The sequence below is a fragment of the Phoca vitulina genome, unplaced genomic scaffold (genome assembly GCF_004348235.1).
Source record: "Phoca vitulina isolate PV1807 unplaced genomic scaffold, GSC_HSeal_1.0 scaffold13, whole genome shotgun sequence".
Classification (NCBI taxonomy): Eukaryota; Metazoa; Chordata; class Mammalia; order Carnivora; family Phocidae; genus Phoca; species Phoca vitulina.
This window is the reverse complement of record NW_022589716.1, coordinates 40176025-40199224: the sequence shown is the minus strand read 5'-3', so window position 1 is coordinate 40199224 and position 23200 is coordinate 40176025. Positions and strand designations below refer to the sequence as shown.

At 50.5% G+C, this 23200-nt stretch overlaps 2 protein-coding genes across 6 annotated transcripts in view; one reads left to right on the top strand and one right to left on the bottom strand.

Annotated features, from left to right (window-relative positions):
* Positions 1-7545: 7545 nt before the first annotated feature.
* On the top strand, positions 7546-13136 carry GHRL (ghrelin and obestatin prepropeptide). Of its 4 annotated transcripts, none has more exons than XM_032412226.1 (4): positions 7546-7665; positions 7870-7986; positions 10964-11072; positions 11847-13136. In XM_032412226.1, exons 1-4 carry the CDS (start codon positions 7558-7560, stop codon positions 11864-11866), a joined length of 354 nt encoding a protein of 117 aa, XP_032268117.1. In that variant the 5' UTR covers positions 7546-7557; the 3' UTR covers positions 11867-13136. The 4 variants fall into 4 exon arrangements, with proteins under 4 accessions (XP_032268117.1, XP_032268119.1, XP_032268116.1 ...); XM_032412228.1 differs by having other exon boundaries at positions 7549-7665; positions 7873-7986; XM_032412225.1 differs by lacking the exon at positions 11847-13136 and having other exon boundaries at positions 7558-7665; positions 7873-7986; positions 10964-11254.
* A 1896-nt stretch (positions 13137-15032) lies between these two features.
* TATDN2 (TatD DNase domain containing 2) overlaps positions 15033-23200 on the bottom strand; it is a 28408-nt gene continuing 20240 nt past the window's right edge. The window contains exons 5-8 of one of the 2 annotated variants that reach the window (XM_032411920.1): positions 20572-20699; positions 18893-19076; positions 18309-18477; positions 15033-18128 (exon numbers count right to left, since the gene is read on the bottom strand). In XM_032411920.1, the coding sequence (XP_032267811.1) occupies positions 18337-18477; positions 18893-19076; positions 20572-20699 (453 nt within the window). In that variant the 3' untranslated portion in view covers positions 15033-18128; positions 18309-18336. Of the gene's footprint in view, positions 18129-18308; positions 18478-18600; positions 18699-18892; positions 19077-20571; positions 20700-23200 lie in introns of those variants that run through there. The other variant, XR_004300394.1, reaches the window with a different exon arrangement.

Genomic DNA, 23200 nt, shown 5'->3' with positions numbered 1-23200 from the left:
AAAAAAATAAAAGTGATAAAACTCTAGCCAGACTTATCAAAAAAAAAGGACCCCAAAAAAATAAAATCACAAATGAGAGAGGAGAAATAACAACCAATACCAGAGAAATAAAAAAAATTAGATTATGAAACACTATATGCCAACAAATTGGACAAGAAATGGAAAAATTCCTACCAAAACTGAAACAGGAAGAAATAGAAACTTAATAGACTGATAACCAGCAAAGAATTTGAATCAGTGATCCAATAAGTCCCAACAAACAAAAGTCCAGGACCAGAGGGTTTCACAGGTGAATTCTACCACACATTTAAAGAAGAGTTAGTACCTATTCTTCTCAAACTATTCCAAAATACAGAAAAGGAAGGAAAACATCCAAATTTCATTCTATGAGACCAGCATTACCCTGATACCAAAACCAGACACCACAAAAAAAAAAAAAAAAAAAGGACTACAGGCCAGTCTCCTTAATAAACCTAGATGCAAAACTCCTCAATAAAATACTAGGAAACCAAATCCAACAATACATTAAAAAAATCATTCACCACAATCAAGTGGGATTTATTCCTGGGCTGCAAGGATGGTTCAATATTCACAAATCAATCAATGTGATACATCACATTAAGAAAGGATAAGAATCATATGATCATTTCAATAGATGCAGAAAAAGCATATGACAAAGTACAATACCTGTTCATGATAAAAGCCATCAACAAAGTATGTTTAGAGGGAACATACCTTAACATAATAAAGGCCATATATGAAAAAAACTACAGCTAATATCATCATCCTAAAAGGGGAAAACCTGAGAGCTTTTCCTCTACAGTCAGGAACAAGACCAGGATGTACACTCTCACCACTTTTATTCAACATAGTAATGGAGTCCTCACCACAACAGGAGAAAAGGCATTGAAATAAGCAAGGAAGAAGTCAAACTTTATCTATTTGCAGATGACATGATACTCTATGTAGAAAACCCACCAAAGGGCACCTGGGTGACTCAGTCGTTAAGCGTCTGCCTTCGGCTCAGGCCATGGTCCCAGGGTCCTGGGATTGAGTCCCACATCAGGCTCCCTGCTCCACGGGAAGCCTACTTCTCCCTCTCCTACTCCCCCCTGCTTGTGTTCCCTCTCTCGCTGTGTCTCTCTCTGTCAAATAAATAAATAAAATCTTTAAAAAAAAGAAGAAAAAAAAAAAAACAAAGACTCCACCAAAATTAACTGCTAGAACTGATAAATAAATTCAGTAAAGTCACAGGATACAAAATCAATGTACAGAAACCTAATGCATTCTATACACCAATAATGAAGCAGCAGAAAGAGAAGCTAAGGAATCAATCCGATTTACAGTTGCACCAAAAACAGTAAGACACTTAGGAATAAACCTTACCAAAGAAGTGAAAGACCTGTACATTGAAAACTATACCACACTGATGAAAGAAATTTAAGATGACAAAGAAATGGAAAGACATTCCACACTCATGGACTGAAAGAACATTGTTAAAATGTCTGTACTACCCAAAGTAATCTACACATTCAGTTGCAATCCCTATCAAAATACCAACAGCATTTGTCACAGAGCTAGAACAACCAACTCTAAAATTTGTATTAGAACCACAAGGACACTGGATAGCCAAAGCAATGTTGAAAAAGAAAAAGCTGGAGGCATCACAATTCTGGACTTCAAGTTATATTACATAGCTGTAGTGATCAAAATGGTATGATACCGGCACAAAAAATAGACATATAGATCAATGAAACAGAATAGAAAACCCAGAAATGACCCCATAATTATATGGTCAATTAATCTTCAACAAAGCAGGAAAGACTATCCAGAGTGAAAAGGAATGTCTCTTCCACAAATGGTGTTGGGAAAACTGGACAGCAACATGCAAAATAATAAACCTGGACCACTTTCTTACACCATACACAAAAATAAATTCAAAATGGATTAAATGTGAGACCTGAAAGCATAAACATTCTAGAGGAGAACACAGGCAGTAATTTCTCTGACATTGGCCATAGCAGCTTCTCTCTAGATATGTCTCCTGAGGCAAGGGAAACAAAATAAAAAACTATTAGTACTACATCAAAATAAAAAGTTTCTGCACAGTGAAGGAAGTAAAAGACAACCTACGGAATGGGAGAAGATATCTGCAAATGACATATCTGGTAAACGATCAGTATCCAAAATATATTAAGAACTGATTTTTAAGACTGATTTATCTAGAGAGAACAAGCAAGCTGGGGGGGGGGGAGGGCTGCGGGTGCAGAGGGAGAGAGAATCCTGAAGCAGACTCCCTGCTGAGCATGGAGCCCAATGCAGGGCTCAATCCCAGGACCCAGAGACCTGAGCTGAAATCAAGAGTTGACCGCTTAACCAGCCACCACCCAGGCACCCCTGTATAAAGAACTTACAAACTCAACACCCAAAAAACAAATAAAAATGGGCAGAAGACATGAACAGGTATTTTTCCAAAGAAGATAAACAGATGGTCAACAGACACCTAAGATGTTCATGATCACCATCAGGGAAATGTAAATCAAAACTACTACAATGAGCTATCACGTCACACCAGTCAGAATGGCTCAAATCAACAACACAAGAAACAACAGGTGTTGGTGAGCATGTGGATAAAGGGGAACCCTCTTGGACTGTTGGTAGGAATGCAAACTGGTGCAGCCACTGTGGAAAACAGTATGGAGGTTCCTCAAAAAGTTAAAAATAGAACTACTCTATGATCCAGTAATTGCACTACTTTGGGTATTTACCCAAAGAATACAAAAATACTAATTCAAAGAGATATGTGCACCCTGATGTTTATAGCAGCATTATCTACAATAAATTTATGCAATAAATTTATACAATAAAATTATGCAAACAGCCCAAGTAGGGCTGGGGGGGGGGGGGGGTTGTGATGGAATATTACTCAGACACAAAAAAGAATGAAATCTTGCCATTTGCCACGACATGGATGGAGCTCAAGTGTATAATGTTAAGTGAAATAAGTCAGAGAAAGACAAATACCATATGATTTCACTCATATGTGGAATTTAAGAAACAAAACAAATAAGCAAAGAGGAAAAAGTCTCTATTTTCTATCTCTATTTTTAACTATAGAGAACAAACTGATGGTTAGCAAAGGGGAGGTGGGAGGGGATGGGTGAAATAGATGATGGGGATTAAGGAGGGCACTTGAGCACCAGGTGATGTATGGAAGTGTTGAATCACTATATTGTACACCTGAAACGAATATTACTGTGTGGGTTAACTAAGTGGAATTTAAATTAAAACTTATTAAAAAATTCAGATTCTGGGGCCCCACTCCAGACCTATTAGATCAGAATTAGAGGCATTAAAAAAAAAACCCAGCATTCTTAGAAGCTTCCCCACAAATTCAGTGCAGCCCAGCACAGGCCTCCACCCAGCAGTTGACATCAGAAGGTCTTAAGGTCCTCACCCTGCGATCCCCTGGCTCTCAGTGGTCCCTGCCTAAAGCTACACTGGCCGCAATGCGGGGAGAACAACTTCAGCACAGTGGAGGTGGGAGTCTACTCGGGTTGTGAGGGGCCAGTGCACACTAAGGAAGAGGACACAAGGAAAGGGAAAGAAGTTAGGCCAGGATTACGTAGGGTGAGGGGAAGGGGGATCAGTGCCAAACAGGCCTTTCCAGGATTAGAGAGCAAGGCATATTCTTAGGCTGAGAGCAGAAGCTGTTGGGAAGAAAGACTGAAGATAGGGGAAAGAAACTCCATGATGGCAAGAGAACGGGAAGCCTTGGTGGGAGACCCGGCTTGGATAGCAGGAGGCATGAAAGAGAGTGTGGCTAAGGTTGTACAAGCTGCAAAAATGACACTCGTGATTATCTAATCTAGAACTGCACTGTCCAGGGCAGCAGCCACGAGCTACATGCAGCTACTAAGCATGTGTGTGGCTGGTGTGACCGGAGTTGTGCTGGAAAATGTAAGGTGCCCTGAATTTTGAAGATTTAGTAAAAAGAAAACCAGTGTCTAATATCTCATTAATCATTTTGGTATTGATTACATGTCAAACTGATATTTTGAATATCTTAAAGTATATTAAAATTGATTTCACCTGATTTTACATTTTTTAATATGACTCCTAGGAAATTTAAAATTACTTATGAGGCTCCTTGAGGCTGGCATGATTATTTCTGTTGAACAATGCTGATCCAAAAGTTACGGAAGCCAGAACAAAAAAGAAACCCCACCAAAAAATACCCTATCTGCAACCCTATCACCAAAAAATAAAAACCTCTTTCTACAACCCCAAAATCTGCCTCATTCAGACAGAGGGTTGGCCAATTGATGAAAACAGTGCTACCCAAGCCAATTAATTGTCAGTAGAAGTGATAGAAGAAAGTGTATAAAGATAATTTGTTCTCAGACACCATTTACATATAGCAATTAATTCAGAGATGATGAGTGCTTCTCATCCATTCTTAAGGCAGGCCCTCAAGGCCCCACCATGGGCAGGAAATCACCAACCAGCAAGCAACCCAGAGGAAGCATATGCACCAAACACCTGCTAAGTTCTGAGAAAGACACAGGACGGGGGGGTTGCCAAACCAGCCTTGGTATTACCCACACGTGAAAGGAATGAGGAGGAAAATGAGCCTGGGGAAAGTCAGTCCCCCCCCCCCCGCCACCTCCCGGAGTCACACCGTCTTCCTCCAAGCTCCTCTTGGTTCCGATGTTTGTGCGTTCCCCACCCCACACTTGCCCCTGCTCCCACAACTGTGAGTGGGCAGTGAGGAAAGTTCTGGGTGCCACCTGGCTCCTTCCTCAACGGTTCTGGCATCCATCAGATGTTCCTTCCTCCGCCAACCAGCCTCGCCTCGGTGGTATGTGGTTAGGGTCATTTCCAACACACAGGCCACCTCTCTGTTCCCCAAAGATAACAGAGCGAGCAGGGGTGTTTGCTGGCTGGTGGCCTTATCTAAGATCAACACTGGCAGCTCCTGCGCTCAAGAGGCTTCCAGGGTCAGGATTAAGTGAAGGCTTCATGGCTCAGCGGGCGCCCGGTCACCATAGTTGGCTTGGCGGGGAGGGGGTTTTTGTTTTGTTTTGCTTTCGGAGGAGGGGCTCTGAAAAAGCTGCAAGTTTCTCCCAGAACTCCCTATTTCTCCACACCCTTGAGCCAAGCGGTCTAAGCTCAGCTCAGGTGGCCAGCAAGGGTAAAGGTCTCCTGGTGACACCCTTGCATTCTGCTGGGGCTAAAGGAGAAATTCCAGCCCCCCGGGGAACTGGCGAGCTGCCTTCCAGCAGGAGGTACTTACTCCCCCACCTACTAAGGGGCTTAGTCCAGCCCCTCCACTGTCCCTTGAGTCTCTACAAGGGTCCAGTGCCCCCTCTAAGTCGGGTGGCCGGTCATTTGATGGTCAGCTGTCTACTGCCTCGATGTCCTAACAGGCTCCCCCGCCCCAATCCCACCCCACTCGGAGCAGACGGATTTTCCTGGAATAGCATGTGTGCTGTGGAATCGCGACAGTCCACCAGGGAAGGCACCGAGCTGGCATCCAGGAACGCGGGAAGCCGGCCCCGCCACTGCAGGCTGTGTGGCTTTGAGCAGAGTGGGGCCTTTCTGGTGGTCAGGGCTCCTTCCAGTGAAATCAAAGGTCAGCCCCCCAGCTCTTCAAGGTCTGTCCAACTCTTGTATTCTACTCCAGTTCTGTCAGTCCTCTGTTCAAGAACCTTCAGGAGCCTCCCTCCCGCAGATAAAGCCCCAGCTCCCTGGGCTAGCAGCCTTCAAGGCTGTGCATCGCCTGACCCTGAACCGCCTTCTGGGCCCTTCCTGATGACCTCCCCCATTGACACCCTCGCCCAAGGGAGCCAGCTTTCGTATCGTTGCCCCAAATGCTCTACACCCACGCCTTCTGTTCACCCTCTCTCCCGCCACTCTGCCTGCAGGGGCGCCCTCCCTTCCATCTCCACCATCTGCCTCTTGCATGGAGCCCTTCCCATGCTCCCAGCTCCCAGCTCCCAGCCCCAGCTTGAAGTGAGTTCCTCCTCGGGAACGCTAGAGTCTCTGGGCCGACAATTCATTCAGCCCTTGGGAGTCACTGCCTGGGCATCCAATTAGATGAGGCTCTGCAGACCGGGAGGGAATCCCCCAGGATGTTAATGAACTCGCCCTCTGAGAACACGTGACCGTGGCATATGCTTGCAAGCCCTGCGGGCCCAGAACACAAGGGGCTGCCCCGTGCAGGATACCTCAAAGGCTATAAAGGATTTTCACACCCATCACCTCAGGTCATCCTCAAAGCCACTCTGAGGAGCCGCCCTGGCGGAAGGGGGATTCCTGGTGACCTGCCCGGGGCCCGTCAACTTAGGAGTAGACACCGGCACCAGTCCCAGGCCGCGGCCCCTCTGCCGCCAGCTCCAGTCTGTGCCCTCTGGGAACCCCGCAGGGGGAAAGGGAGGCAAGCCAACGCGTGGGTTAGGAACACCAAGGAAGCCGACTCAGCGAGCACCACCCAGAAGAAATGACGCGCACAGCCACGGCCAGAGACGATCCGCCCCCCCGCCCCTCGGAGGGGACAGGTCGGCAGCCTGAGCGGCCACCCCTCCTGGCACGGGACTGCCCTGCTGGGAGCAGCAGCAGAGTGACAGGAGCCAGGCTCCCCATGAGCTGGAGGCGTGCGGGAGCCGGCACAACCTCAGTCACAGAAGAGCAGGTCCGGGCTGGAAAATCTCTCACAAGTCTAGCCACCACCCCCGGTCTATCCAGGAAGGTGGGCGGCTTCAGAAGGAGGGGCACAGAGCAGTGGAGGGCAGCCAAGCCGGCCCAGCCTCCCGGCCTCTCCCCTCCCTCCCGCCCGCACCTGGCGACAGCTGCAGCAGGTGCAGCGACCCAAGCAGCCCAGCAGTCTGGCCGGGCTTTTGACCTCCACTGCTGATTGCCACCCAGGGCGCACGAGCATCTTCAGTTCCCGAGGAATGTAAAGCAGCCACGAGAAGTCAGGACGCAGTTGCCAGTTCAAAACAAACACAGGGCTCCCTACATAAGGCCCGGGCAGCCACTGGGCACCACCTCCACCAGGAACCCCAGGTAGGCTCTCTCTCTCTCTCCTCTTCGGATGTGGCTTCGTGGGTTTAACTTTGACTGCTGGCCATTCACAGGCCCATCTGAACAAAGGGGTGGAGGGGACTGCACAACATGGGGCAGCCCGGCTGCTCAGAGACAGCTGGAGCACCCCCCAAATCCCCATACACCCTGGGGACCCTGCTGGTTCAGCTTCAAGATCCTTCATGAAGAAACCTGGCACAAGCTCCTAGGGGCCCAGGACAAATATGGGGAGTCCCACTGCCGCACAGCCTGGGAATAGGGAGCACATATCCTTCAATTCACTACCTGGGGGAGGTGAGCAGAGGGAGCCCCTCTAGCAGGGGTGGGAAGAGCTTCTACTCAGCAGTGACATCCCAGGTCCAAGTCCCCTCACCCTGTCTGATGGGCGAGGTCCGGGCGAGGTCCGGGGCACAGGGAGAGACGGGAGGGCAGTGCCTGGAGACCCTCTCTCCTCCAGGCCCATTGGACACCATGCCCTCCTTGGGGACCCTGTGCAGCCTGCTGCTCTTCACTGTGCTCTGGATGGACTTGGCCATGGCGGGCTCCAGCTTCCTGAGCCCTGAACACCAGAAAGCCCAGGTAAAACGTCTCCCCACAAAGCCCCCCATTCAGGCTGGGGTATCTCGTTCCTGCCTTGCCATGTAGCAGCCAGCTGTGTGACCCGGGCTTCAGCTTTCTCCGAGAGCACACAGGACAACTCTGGGTCTGACCAGGGCTTCACACCTCGCTCTGCTTCTGCAAGTGTAAGGGGGCTTAGGGCCCTAAGAGAATACCTCTTTCCAGCAGAGAAAGGAGTCCAAGAAGCCACCAGCCAAACTGCAGCCCCGAGCTCTCGAAGGCTTGCTCCGCCCAGAAGACAGAAGTCAAGTGGAAGGGGCAGAGGATGAGCTGGAGATCCAGGTTGGTTCCTCTGCAGTTCTATGCTTTTGTGGCCGTGGGGGGGTGGGGGGGGAGGGCAGGCTAGGAACAGGGACCCACTTAGCGACTACTTAAGAAATGTAAAATAGTATGAAAAGAGTTGACTCCAAACTGGGCTCTACCAGGTCTTTTCCCACCAAGAGGCAAATGTCTAAGAGAAGTAACTTTGCTACAACAGAATGGGACAGGACCAGGAGCCGGGAGCAGAGGAGAAGGGGGGGTGCTAGCCGTCACCAGCTGATTTCAAGAGAGTCAGCAAACATGGTGCCAAGAGACAGACAGCCGAGGAATAATCAGCTGGTCACAGGCTGAGGATGTTTCCCCCCAGAAAACGGTCTGGTTGGCCCAGGGGCCTCTCCGACCTCAGGGGCAGGAGCGTACCTGGACGGCACCCTGTCAGGCCAGACAGCGGTAGCCCAGCGGCCACTCACCGTCCCCATCTGCAGACAAAGACAGGATCAGTCGGGCTTGTTTGGGCTCCTACAAATCTTGCATAGGGCAAGGAGAATGTTTGGGAATAAAGGGGGAGATGAGGACAGAGAGGGGGTGAAGGGACTTCCTGGAAGGCGGGCCGTGGTTCAGGGAATGGCTCCGGTGGCAACAGACATCTCCATGCGGTGACACCAGAATTCCCCCAGGGGACTGCCTGCGCCCACGGACCCAGGCTGCATTTACACACTGTCTCCCCCTTATCGTACACCATTTAGTCTCTACAACAACCTGTGCGGTAAGTAGGTCTGACATTTCACAGACAAGGAACAGAAGTTCAGACAGATGAACTCACATGCCTGAGGTGCCACAGTCAGTGTGTGGCAGAGGTGGGGCCCGAGGTCAGGGCTGACTCCAGCTCCCGAGCCCCCCTTCCCCTCACTGGCCTGTACCAAGAGCACCCCCACTTGTCTCTTCTGGCCTGAGAAGCTGAAGGGCGTCCTGCCTTGGCCTCACTCCCTACCCACCAGCCTCTTCTATCAACCCACGCTCTCTCTGACGCTCACCAGAACCTAGGGGTGTCCTTGGATGCGTACCCCACCATGTGTGAGATCCCCAGCCCACCACATTCCCATTCGATTCCTGCAAATCCTCAAACTAAAACCAGAGAATTGCCTGGGGAGCTCCAGCCCTAGGCAGCCAGCACTCACCCGAGCCGGGCTAGCTCTCAGTCTGCCCAGACAGGGAAGGGGTTTCAGGACCTTGCTGACTCAAGGCGGGGCTGGGACAACCAGAAGTTTCCAGTTCCCAGGAAGGCTGGCCTCGGAGGTCACGGCCTGTACCAACTCCACTAGAACCCGAAGTCTGAGCTGTCTGGGAGGCACGGGGGCTGCCAGAGGCGGGGAGGCCCACCCCCTGGCTGCGGGGCTCTGGACACACTGCCTAAGCCTCTCCGGCACTGGGGTTGCACCTCTCCCCTCTTGGGCCCTCCACCTTCCCCCAGACGTGGTCCTCCTGAAACCAACTTCCAGAGCTGGAAGACTTCGGAGACCAAGTCCTATCCCTTCCCCCCGCCCCCATCCCCGACTGAACCGATGAGGCACTGGGGCCAAACGGGCCTTTTCAAGTCCCCAGAAGCAAACCTCCGCCCCAGAAGTTGCCAGGCTGCCTGTCCCCTGCCCCTGCCACTCAGTTCCAGGGTGCTGGAGCAGCCAGCAGGCCCCCAGATTGGGGCTCACGTGGTTCCCGAGAAGTCTGTGCAGGCCAGCCCCGGGGGGGATGAAAAAGGAGCAGTTGCTGACAGGAGGGAACTGAAGGGCCGGAGTTCCCTCAAAACCCAGCCAGGTCATTCCCCACTCCCTCCACCTTCCCCATGGAGACCAGGAAGAAGGTAAATGTTTGAAAGGGAACAAGGAGCTATTTGTTTTCTCCATAACCTCTTGGAGCACATTTGCTCACGTATGAAATAGGAACAATAGTGGTACCGGCCGGGCTGGAAGGCCCGGGGGACGGTCCCCAGCGTGGAGGCAAGGCCTTGGCCAGGCCTGGCGGACGGAGGGGCCCAGGACCAGAAGAGGTTCCCAGGCGGGCAGATGGAAGTCCTGCAGTCTAGTCCCTGGCCGCCACCCCCCTGCAGCCTTGGGCAAGTCCTCAACCTCTCCAGGCTTCCTGCCGGGAGGACAGGGGGCAGAAGGACCAATGACTGAAGGCTCCCTCCCAGCACCAAGATTCCTTCAGTGACTCATTCAGACATCGCAGTGACCAGCACGCAGGTACCAGGTACCGAGGCAGCTACTGGAAGAACAGAGGGAAAGATACCGTCTGCCCTCCAGGGGTGAAAACCATGATGTGGCTGCAAAGAGAGCTCTTTCCCATTTTCCCAAAGCTCTAAGCTTCAATAAACCACCTCCGAGAGTGCTGAGAAAGTAGGGAAAATGGGGTGCTCTCCCTGTAGGAGGGAAGAGACAGAGGCACAGAAAGAAGAAAGCACTTGGCTCAGAGCATCTTTCCAGGGAAAGGTCAGCTTCTTATCTGACTTTCCATGGAACAAGGAAAGGCCTGTGCCCAGGACAGGAAGAACAGCTGCGAGAGGGGGTGGGGGCAGTGGAGGGGCAGAGACCATCACCCAGGCTAGCGCTATGACACTGGGGAGACCCACTGTCCCCCCAGTGTCCCTCCCTACCGCACCCTGAAATTCTACCTTGGCGACTCTACCTTATGCCTTCCAAAATTACAAGGGGGAGTGGGAGCAACCCGGGGAGCCCCACGGCTTCTGTGAGCAACCTCACTAGAGGGAAGGAAAGAGTGCAAGCTAAGTCTCCTCAAGATGGCAGGGGCAGGGAGAACAGGCCTAAGAAGGCCGAGTAAGCTGGCTGAGCTGTCCCGCAGGGGTGCGTGCTGAGCCCCAGGCCCTGCGCCCTCCCTGCCCCATGCTGACACCCTGAGAGCCCAGGGCCTCCTTTGGGAGAGAGGTGTGTTTGGGAGGGTGTGACCTCTGACACCTCCTGGGTCTTCCCTGCCCCCCTCCTAGTTCAACGTCCCCTCTGACGTCGGCATCAAGCTGTCGGGGGCTCAGTACTGCCAGCACAGCCAGGCCCTGGGAGAGCTTCTTCAGGACATCCTCTGGGAAGGGGCCAACGGTAAGTCCCTGCCCCCGTCAGGTCACTTCAGCTTCCTCGGAGTCCCAAATGGGAGCCCGGACTACGGGTGACACAAGGGAGGTTTTCTTCCCCTACCCCTGCCTCTTAAAAAGCTTCTCATTCCTTTCCCAAATGTCTGCCGGACAGCGGGCTTCAGTGGCTCAGAAGAGGCGTGAGCAAGTCTTCGTATTCCAAGAATGCTCTATGTTCTAAGAACTAGCACATTAACTACCTCTGGGGCCCCAGGGAACCCCAATTTCCTAACCATAAAATGGAGCTAACACCCACTGTGAGAGCATAAAATTATTTGATGTTAAGTACTTTTACTGGATAACTTTACTTCACAAACAAAAGGAATTAGTGCTACCATCAGAATTAAGCAAAGGTTTCTAGGTTTTGTTGTGACTCCCTTCTTGCCGTGTAAAAAGAAACCATCCAATCTGTTCCTGATCGGGGGCAAACGCCTGCCTTTGGAAGCACACGACCACCTGCAAAGCACTTCCCTAACCAACATGGCCCCACCCTGCACCCCCACCCACCACGAGGTAGACAGAAGCAGGGCACTCAAGCAGCGGTGCAGATAAGGAAACCAACACTCAGCTTTCAGGTGACGAGCCCAAGTCACACAGTGCACACTCCCAAGGCCAATACGTGACCCTCCCCCAGCATTACAACACACCACCTCCAACATCACCACTGTGGAAGAAAAGCCATCTTCCACGGCCCTGGCAGGAGGGCAGACACTGAATTTTGACTTGGCCTCTTGCTTTTCAGAGGCCCTGGCAGACGAGTGATCATCCACAAGACCGGCCCGCCTGTGTTCCTCCCAACCTTAGAAGCACTCACCCGCTTTTACACTGTTTCTGCAACCACTCCAGTTCTGAGTGGTACTAGTTTAAGAGGTGAATAAACATTCAAACCGTATGCTGAACGTTTAAAGGAGAAATTTATTTCACCAAAGATGAAAACTTCACATTTCACTGAAAAAAAAATTTTTTTAAACTATGGTCAATGGGAAGAGAAAAAAGAAGGACATGTAGTAAGGCAGGTATGCATGCTTAGGAAACCAAGAAAGGAAGGGAGCAGGGGATGGGAGAGGAAGAAGACAGTTATTGTAAATATCACAGCTTCCGGAGCACAGTGAAGTTACAATGAGAGCTTAGTAACCATCAGCAAGGACTTTGGACCAACAAACTTCAGGTGACATCATCAGAGCCAACATCCACTGAACTGATACGCACGATCCCAACAGGATCCTGGGAATGCCAAAGCGTGAGTCTGAAGTTATACGTAAGTATACCGGCCACGGCTAGACAGGGCTGAAATAACCACTTCTCCCTCCTCCTTGTCCACTACTGAAAAGACATGGCAAAGCAGATGCCACCTCATGTGGGCAAGGCTGGGCACTGCCTTGGTGACTTATCGATACCAGGTAGCTGTCCCTAAGGACTGCCAACTCCAGCGCACAACTGAATTGAGCCTTGATCCTTACGTCCACAACTTAGTTCCACTAAAGATACCAGCCCTCCTGGGAGGAAGGTCAGTTATGAGTGATTTACACTTGAGCACAAACGTGTGAACCGGTTGCTAAGAAACTGGTGATGACAGATGATGGGTGAATCACAAAGGAGAAAAAAGAAAACAGAAAAGACTAAGGAGGCTCCAACTACAAGCACTGCCAATCCAGACACGTGACTATCTATCAGAAACATGCAGGCCAGCCCTCAGCAGAGCCGGGGTAACACGCACACTCTGGAAAAGCCTTTGTCAGAGGGCTACAGGAGCCACGTCTCTTCTCAGGTAAAATTCTTGTCACCTGGCACTCGAGGTACACCCCACTGGCACTAACCACTGACCACACTTGGCAGGCACGCCGACACCCAGCCGCCGGCCCCCAGCAAAGAGCACCAAACTCACCAGCATCAGAGAATGTCTTAGAGATGCAGAATCTTGGGGCACCTGGGTGGCTGAGTCGGTTAAGAGGCCGGCTCTTGGTTTCGGGTCAGGTGGTGGTGTAGGGGTGGGGAGATCGAGCCCCTGTAGGGCTCCGCACTCAGCGGGGAGTCTGCCTCAGGATTCTCGCTCCACCCCGCCCCTCCCCCACACCCGCTCTCTCGCTCTCTCACTCTCAAATAAACGAATCTTTAAAAAAAAAAAAACAAAGAAAGAAAGAAATGCAGAATCTTGGGCCCCAGCCTGGCCCTACTATATCAGGATCTGCATTTTAACAAGATCCGCAGGCTGATAAATGGCTTATTTAAAGTGGCTGGGAGGCAACTGGATCCTACTCAATTCAGGCAGCACAGCACAGGGCAGAACCGGATTCGCTGCCTGGCATGGAACAGGTGTCGACTCCCATAGGAAACAGAAAATTCAGACCTGGCCAGGTGACACCGTCAACAAAACTGAGAAAACATTACTCTCACTCACCTTCCTCCATTTCTCTAGCCCCAGCCTAGCTGTCGACCACAAGTCCATCCCTCATGTCTGCCCCCCACACCTGCATCTCTCAGATGTCTATACACGGCCTGTATGACCACACTCGGACTTCACTCACCAAGCCCTTGTTTCTGAAAGCTTCTACCTCTAAGCCTCAGCTGTAAGACTGAAAGGCCTCATTAACCATTTAAAGAACATAAGGTACGGGCGCCTGGGTGGCTCAGTTGGTTAAGCAACTGCCTTCGGCTCAGGTCATGATCCTGGAGTCCCGGGATCGAGTCCCGCATCGGGCTCCCTGCTCGGCGGGGAGTCTGCTTCGCCCTCTGACCCTCCCCCCTCTCATGTGCTCTCTCTCTCATTCTCTCTCTCAAATAAATAAATAAAATCTTTAAAAAAAAAAAAGAACATAAGGTACTGGAGAAGAGGTGAACTAAGTGGGGGAAGGGAGGGAAGAGGGAGAAGGGCAGTAGAAGTGGAGGGAAAGAGCTTCCTCAGCCCCCAGACGGCCAGCACCCAGCACTGACGCAGACCAGCACGCCGTCCTGGAGCTTAGCCACAGCCCGGCTCTGTCGCCTGGTACAGCTGCTACTCTGATCATCACTAACCAGGCCCACAGCCCACTTCTCAATAGCCAGAGGAGGATCCAAGGCCCACGTGTGGTCACGGTGATTTGGGGAGCCAGCTCATGACCCAGTGAAGTAGCAGGCACATACTGCGCTCCCGGCAGGATGGGTGACAGGCCGAGGGGAATGCTGGTCACCTGATGCTTCCCCCAGCAAAGACAAGGACTTATTCCTCTCGCTCAAAGGACTCACCAGCATTCTCTCCGACTTGCCTGGGTCATTCCTGTAAGAAATAGATGCTGAGCACCCACTCTCACCCAGGTACTCTCACCTGGGCCAGGGAGCATGATGGGATAGAAAGCTAGGAGCTTCAGACTCCCACCCAAATTTGAATTCCCTACCAAGACATTGAACTTCTCAGGCTCCTCACACATAAAACACCTGCCTCCCTGGGTTACTGTCAAGACTGAACACGGACACCAGGCACGTAGGACGCATTCGATTCTTCTAACCATCGTGTTCCTGCTGCGCACCGGGCGCTGTTCCACAAAGGACATGTCATCAGCGTAGTTTCAGGTAATTTCCACAACAAGCCCGCTGAAGAGGGAGGAAAGCGAAGTTCAGAGAAATTAAGTAACTTTCCAAAGTTACACAGCAAGTATGTTGCGGACTCCTATCCAGAGCTACGTACTTGGGTCTGTGCCTCTCAGTCACTGCTTCCCTTGCCCTATGACCCAAGGGGCTTCTTTTGTTTCTCATTTTCCTTCATAATACATTGGGTCAACCTGGAGTCGGGTGACTCAGAGAAATAAAATTTAGCAAAGGAAACACTTGAAAAAATGTAGCATTTCAACCATGGTCCTATGTCAGTTTTTTGTTTTTTTGAAGTAGGTTCCTTGCCCAGCGCAGAGCCCAATATGGGGTTTGAACTCAACCCTGAGATCAAGACCTGAGTGGAGATCAAAAGCCAGACACTTAACCGACTGAGCCACCCAGGCGCCCCCCCCATATCAGCTTTCTTAAACCCAGACCTCCATGCTTCATTTAATGATGCCACTAACTTAAGTTTCTCTGAAACAGGGTATATTTACCCCTGTGGGGAGTGAGATACTTGCTGGAGAAAAAAATTCTAATAAGAAACTTTGGTGTTTCGTAATATACCCAGTACACAGTACAGCAGCAGATGTATTTAACTGATTATACACTTACAGGTGTGTGCTCAGAAATTCCTGTGACAGTGTGCAACCCTAAGAATGCCCACGCCGAGCTAGCTTCCTAATCTGAATACACCCCCGGCCATCACTGACAAATGAGTGCTCAGTGTTGACTGGGGGGCTGGCCGGTCACCGATGAACACCTCCACCGTCTCTGTCGGGGGACAGTCTGTTCCAGCGCCGTGTACCTCAGGGGCCCTGTGCCCTGATTTTATACAACTCAGTGACACAAACATCCAAGTGCTCACAGTAAACAGTTAGTAACTGGTCCCAAGCTTAATACAGAGAGAAAGACGGAAGCACCAGAAAAGCCGAGAGCAGCAGATTTCTAGCCACAAATAAGACCATCACCAAGCAGATGCAGTCAACTGCGTGCTCACCTGGGAAGGAATGGAAGAGACAAAGTGACAGGATTTTGCTGAAAATATACCATCAATGATGGGGTCTCGACGATGTATCGACTCTGGTTTCAGATTTCTTTAGCATTCCTGGAACACAGCCTTCCTTTTTCCAGGTTTACTTTCAGCTTGTGCACCGGTGTTCATTAATACCTTAGCACAAAATGAGAGGACCGACCTCAAGTAGTGACCCGGGGCTTCCCCCAAGTTTGCCCAGAGACGTCAGAGGAGCTCGCGGTCCAGAGCCCCCCTCGAGACAACGGATTCAGTCAATACCACCCTTGTGTGCCCCATTTTTCCCACCGCAGTGTGGTGTGGGGGGAAAGGAAGAGGAAAGAAAAGACCTAAGTACTTACTCCCGAGTTCCCAGGCAAGAAATGGGTTAATGCTCAAGGGCGGCCGAACTTGTAAGAAGGTACCATGTATTATTACCACTTTAATTTTGCAGAGACACATATGTACACTCGAGAATTTCTCCAGACCTTTGGATTCTCAGGTTACAACAACTTGTTGTCATCACTCTGAGAAATCTGACCAAACACGGAGAGCACAGGAGCTGGCTGAAGACCAATCACTTTATTTTCAGAAAGAGATGGCCAAAAGGGGCAGGGGGTGGGGGAGATACAGAGGCATTCCGGCAGCACAGCAAACACAATCACGTCAGCCAGCCAAAAATCGAATCAAAAACAATGCCCACTGGCTTTCGCACCCACACAAGTCGTGGTTCACTGTGTGACACACAGAAATGACCATCTTAAATCTAGAGGTGAAAGTATATAGCACCTTGTGCTTTACCTTGGCAGGGAGGCCACATAGGCTCGGGGACATCCACTCAGTCCTCCCCCCGAACCCTCCAGCGCAGGCCCATCCGCTGCTGGTGTGGGCAGTACTGACGTCCGGGGCTCGTGGTGAAGGGGGTGGACAGGCTGCAGTTCGTTGGGGTGACAATAAAGCACTCTGAAACACTCAGTCCTCCGATTCCTCCAAGCAGGAGAACAAGCCCCCGACTCCCCACACTGGCGAACGGGAGGCACAGACAACCCACAGCTGACCCGTGGAAGGTCGAACGTGAATCAGGGCCTACTTCCCAGGCCAATGATGGGTGTACCGGGGCGAGACGGAAATACCAGATAGGAAATATTGAGTCCGTTCCCTTTTCACTTACAAGGCTCAAATGCACCTTCTGAAAACACCTAGAGAAATCCATCATTAAGGGATGGGTCATACGATTTAAGCCTCTGGCCTCCAAGAAACAGACAAGGGACTCAGGGTGTCCTGTCTCACTGTGGGAGCTCTAGGTAAAGGATCCTTTTGGACAAAGTGCAGAGTGTCCTCACACTTAACCCCCGACCATAACCTTCCAGGGCCTATAACAGATACACCAGCAGGGAACAGAACAGAGCTTAAAACTTGATGACCCAACTGCTCAAAAGTCAAAGGAGAGCCTCCCACTTCCAACACGGAGAAAGGACACGGACGAGGCCAAGGCAAGGGAGAGCCCCAGGAGGGGACTGGAAGGCAGACACCGGGCCTGCTTGCTCTGCACAGGCCGGAGACCGGGGCTAAGCAGCCCCGGCAGAGTTTTGAAGAATTAAATTGGTTTACCTCTCAACCTGGGTGGGGCACACAGGGGGCTGTCACATGGGTTGAAACAGAAATATTCTTGGTCCAGTGCTCCAGGGGAATGGGGCAAAAATGGACCAACGGGCAGCTGGGAGCCCCTGACAGCAGAGTAGGAGGTCGCATCTGCTGCAAACTGGACCGTTCTCAGTCTAACACAAGCAAGCTGCAGCCCTGGGGGCACCGGTAAGCAGAAACCCCTTGTCTGGGGTCCTCTTCCTTGAGTCCCCCAGTCTGTCCCATCCCCATCGGCCAGGACTCCCCGGCCACTGAGCGCCCCCAGCCCCTCCATACCACTGGCAGTGGAACTGAGCAAGGCCAGCAGCCGAGGTCTTCCTCCCATGCCCAAGCGGAGCTGACGTGCCAACGGGGCAGCCGAACTGAAGACTCGTCCCAGGAAGGTGGGGGAGGACTTCGCGGTGGCAGGACCAGAAACCTCCAAGATGGGGCTCCAGCCAACGTCCCCCAGAGGAGGTTTCCGACTTGGGAGTTCATTTTTAGAACCGAGAACCACCAGGAGCCGAGTTACACACCCACATGTGCTCAGACGAGGAGGAGGGCGTCTGTGAAGACTGCTCAAAACCACAGGCTGCAGAGCACGGGGATCAGGATTGACAGATGCGCTGTGCCCTCCTTTCGGCCTCTTCCTTCTCCACTGACCGCCCTGGGGGTAACCCTTCACCAGCATCCCGCTCCGCTGCACTCCACCCCACCGACCAGCTCCAAGTAGGCAAACATCCTGTCCTGCTTTTCTTCGTTCCAGTAGGCTCTCCAGACACCTCCTTGACCTGGGACCCATCTTCTGTCAGGCCACTGGTTGTCCTGGAGGGGTGGGAAGAGAAAAGGAAGAAGGTCCCAAACCAAGTTCACTCAAGACAGATCAGGCTTAATGCTCACTCTATGTTCACATTCTCTACAGTAAGAAAATGCAGAGAAACCTATTTTTTCCTGATTTTTATAAAAACCTATAATGTGATTTTTATGACCTTTTTCTAGTCTGACCTTTTTCTCCGGACCGCACCCGCTCTGCTTAAAGATTGTAGAGGCGGCTGGTGTTCTCACGCAGGGTGGCCAAGGTGTGCGCGAGCGGCTGATCTTTGACTCTCGCAATCTCTCGAACTGTATGCAAGGCCAGGCCTGGGTGGGCGTACTGGCAGAGGCTTTTGGGAACCTGGAAGACATCAAGCATTCAGAACATCACTGTGCCTTCTGCGCACAGCCATGACACAGATCCCCCTCCCTGCCCTTCCCCAGCAAGGACCTCTTTGGGGCTGCCCTGTAGAGACCCCTTTACCTGCAGGTGCAGGGAGAGTCCTAGTCATGGGGGGCTCTGGGTGAGCAGGGTCCCACGCTTCCTTGGACTACCCTCTACAGGGTAGGGCTTTGCACTGCCTGGAAGAGAGTGGTTACCCTTCAGCTTCTCAGCCCCCTAGACTTTTGGTTCTGCAGAGCCACAACAAGGAGACATCTACACAGCCAAGGGGGTGACCTGGAAGTCAATGGGGCTCTGGCCCTGCCAACCTTGCAAAGGTGACCGGCCCCCTCCCCACCACCCCCACCTCAGCTCAGCCTGATGACACCCCTACCTGTCGGGGCAGGAAGTAGGGAGCGTCCGTTTCCACGATGATTCTCTCCAGCGGGATCTGCTTCAGAGCATCCCGCGCCTCCCAGGCCGAGGAGTAAGTCAGGACGGCCGTGAAGCCCACAGACATGTTGGGGAAGTGCTTCAGCAAGGGTTCAATGACCGGGTAGCTGCCGGTGAAGCAGTGCCTGGTGGGGGGAGGGGAGGGTTTCCAGGTCAGGACCCCTCTCACAGCGCCCTCTGCAACAGCCCCCAACTCCCCTCTCAAATTCTCTTCTGTGGACAAATTCCCAGAAACACAAAGACTACACCTAAGGGAAGGACTCCACAGGAACCAGACAAGAGCTGGTTCCAACACAGTAAGACCCAAGGTGACTCTTGGTGACTGAAGCTCAGCAGTCAACCCATCAGAGCGCCAAATCCTATACAGGCACTTCAAGTGATCCCCACAGGTAACAGAGAACAATACAGGGCCAGGGTACGCTTCTAACACAAGAGAAGCAGAATTAAAGCCTGTGGCCCCTCCAAGATCACAATTACAATAGGTAAAAATTATGTTTCTGCAGTCAAATGGACTGGAAGGAAACCAAAAAGGGACGATATTAGGGAGTGCGACTACAGGGGAATCTTGTCTGTTTGGTAACTATTCATGTTCTTAGTACACGACATATTGTTAACCAATCTGAAAATGCATGGCTTCCTCCAGCCACAACACTTCACTGAGCCATCTAAGCCCTGGTTTACCTGCCCCCATGAGATTTCCTTCAAAGACATCCCAAAACAAAGCCATGAGAAACCAACCAACCCACCCTGAAGAGCCAAGGGACTGTATCTCATCTCTGGTATGCGCTACCAGAGAGGTCATGCTCTCTGCTTGGGCACCTGAAAGGGAGCAGTCTGGCCTGACAGTCCACCGCCTTCTGCTACCCATCAACACTTGGTTTGGGTCCTAGACTCTCTTTTTTTTTTTTTTTCAGTTAACCCATCTCACCCATCTTGAAAAAGCCAGCCCAGGCGTCACCTCCTGGCCCCTCTCCAGCAAAGCTAAGCTAATGGCCCCTCTTCTGGCTCCCACAGCACCTTATGCCCACCTAGGCCCTGGGCTCTGCACCAGATGACTCGTCTGCCTCCCACAGCTGCTCCCGGGAGCCCTGAGCCAACACCCATGACAGGCACACAGTAGGAGATCAAGAGTTTACCACACCGAACTTAAGAGCCCCTGGATACAATTAAGATTAAACACATGCTGAATTTTCATGGGGGGAAATGAACTTTCAAATTCAGAAAAGCAAAGAATTTCTTTGTAGGTGCCCTGGAATGATATCTGCGCGCTAAGTCACAACACAGTGGCCTCTCCCCAGATCAAGAGCCCTCATTTCGGAGCACTCAGACTTCATTTTAGCCTGCCACCAGGGATGAAGGTCACGAAAGTCCCCTTCTTGCTCACCGCTGATTTAGGATATTAGCTCAAACCGTATGAAATTGCCATTTTGTTAGTAATAAATGGTCAAAATCAGAAATTTCATATGGTTCAACCTAATACTTAATCTTTAAAGAAGATACTACATCACAAAGACTGAATACTATCATCTCCTCCTCACTGGGTTTTCCTTTTTCCAACTAATGTCCTACACAGAAAGAAGTGCTTGTTTCATTTGTCCACCAAAGCTCCAGCCTTCTAACCTATGGATCTTGTAGTCTGAGGGCACAAATTTTTTCATGATGTTCAGTAGATCTTCGTCAGCTTCTCGGCAGTGGATCACCAAGGGCTTCTTCAGAGACACGGCCAGCTGCAGCTGTCTCTCAAACACCTGGGAGAAGGCAAGAGGACGCCTGTTAGAGCCACGTCAGAAGTCTGTTACAGCCCCACAACGCCCAGGCCAACAGGCACCCCCACTGTCTCCAATTCTGCAGACTATATAATGTATTACAATAATAGCCCACACTTACGGGGTGCTCACTACAGGTAGTGCTCAGAGCACTTTCGGTGTATTACTAACATGATCCTCACAAGCACCCCAAGGTAGGTTACTGCTGTTAGCCCACCATGCAGGCAAGAAAAAGAGGCTCCAAGAGAGGTCAAGTAATCTGCAGCTGGTAAGCTGGAGCACCACAATTCTAACATGAACCCAGGCACTCCACATGGCAACCACTATGCCATGCTTATGTGGGGTTTCAGGGCAGGGCTCAGGAACATAAAGTTCGACTTACATGTCCTTCCCCTCACTGTCCCCACCTCTACTCCTACTCCCAAAAGGTAATCACCTTCCACACATTTTCCAAAGAGTTGTGTGTGTGTGCGCACACACACGCACACACACACTCACACATTCGCACAATACCTGGGTCTCGGAAGGTGCTCAAATACTTGAAAGAATGGAAATTACATATTTTCTCCAACTTACTTTCTTTACTCAACCAAAATCAGATACCCTTCTAGGTGAATACCTACTGATACGCTACCTTCCATTTTTTAACTTTCTTCTTTTTTTTTTTTTAAGATTTTATTTTTAAGTCATCTCTACACCCTACATAGGACTTGAACTCAAAATCCCAAGATCAAGAGTCGCATACTCTACTGACTGAGTAGACTATATTTTTTAAGAAAAAAAAAAAAAGGCAAGTTACTAGTAAAATACACATATTGTTAATAATTTAAATGAAAAACGGGCTAGGAAGGCGCCCGGGTGGCTCAGTCGTTGAGCATCTGCCTTCAGCTCAGGTCATGATCCCGGGGTCCTGGGATTGAACCCCACATCGGGCTCCCTGCTCAGTGGGAAGCCTGCTTCTCCCTCTCCCACTTCCCCTGCTTTTGTTCCTGCTCCCGCTCTGTCAAATAAATAAATAAAATCTTAAAAAAATGAATAAATTTTTTAAAAAAGGGGGCACTAGGACTTCTTTCCTCTAACAAGTTCAGCTTTAGAAGAACACAAGTATTAATTCATTATAAACAAATGACCTCATCTTAAACTTCATGTTTCCATGAGTAGTTTTCAACTGTGGAATATAATCCATGTTTGCATTTTTAACATCAAATAAAATACTGCCGGTACTTCGAGCCCTGTGACATTCACTTGAGAATGACATTTTCAAGTCTGACGCTTGTGCTACCTCTTCTCCAAAAAGTGACACTGAGCCAGTAACAATTCTGATGTCATTCTTGTTTAACCTGTGTTTTCAACAGAAAGAAAAAGGCCACTGACACCAAAATCTTAGAATGCTTGGTAGAGGCTTTAAGGCTGGGCTAGTTCCAGTATCTACAGCTGGCTGGATCCCCTCCTAGCACACCTGCCCTCCGCAGACCCCTACAGAGGCAGGAGGCTGCCAGAGATTCCATTTTTTTTTCTCTTTTTAAGATTTTATTTATTTATTTATTTATCTGTCAGAGAGAGAGAGAGAGAGTCCACAAGCAGGGGTTCTGCCCTCCCGCTGCCAGCAATTTCTTTCCTCTGAATCCCCCTTTTCCAGTCCTGAGTCCTATCTCACCAAGCCAGGGGAGAGCCACAAGATTTTATTCACCACCCCCTGCGATGACTTCCAGTTCAGTCTGTGGTGCGGCGTGCCCTATGCGCCTCTATATGCAGATCTGATACCGTAACCACTTAATCAAGGAAAAAGTTACTGTGAAATACTCAGCACGTTTCCTGGCACACGGCAGGCATTCCATAAACACCAGCTATACAATTAAATATGAGGCCCTTCCTCCTGCCAGTGGCCTCAGTGCATCCATTTCTCAACTGTCCTTCTTTCCATACCACACCTGCCTTGAGCCAGAGAAACAAGCCAGGAAAGCTGAATACTAAATATTTTTCCCAGTTTCTTAAAAATCTGTTCACTAGGTCTTCAAATTTAGCTATTTTTCCATTCACTTCTGACTAATAAATGACCACCTCAAGCCAGAAACTCAAGCTTCCTAGTATTAGTAGTGAAAGGGAACTCTGGACAGGCAAGAGGTTGTGTGAATGTGTAAGACAAACCTAATTCTGAACAGAAACACTATTTACACTAGAAACTCATTAGATAAAGTAGAAAACTGGAAACATTCACACAAATAAAATCCCACCTACCTGTCTGAAAGTATATCAAGTCAAAATCATCCTGTTCCAAATTTAGTAACCTCAACAGGTCCTAGAGAACTCATCTGGAGATCCTTCTGGGGGTGCCTGGGTGGCTCAGTCGGTTAAGCGTCTGTCTTCGGCTCAGGTCATGATCCCAGAGTTCTGGGATCAGCCGGCATCGGGCTCCCTGCTCAGTGGGGAGCCTCCTTCTCCCTCTCCCTCTACACCTCCCCCCGTTCGTGCTCTCTCTCTCT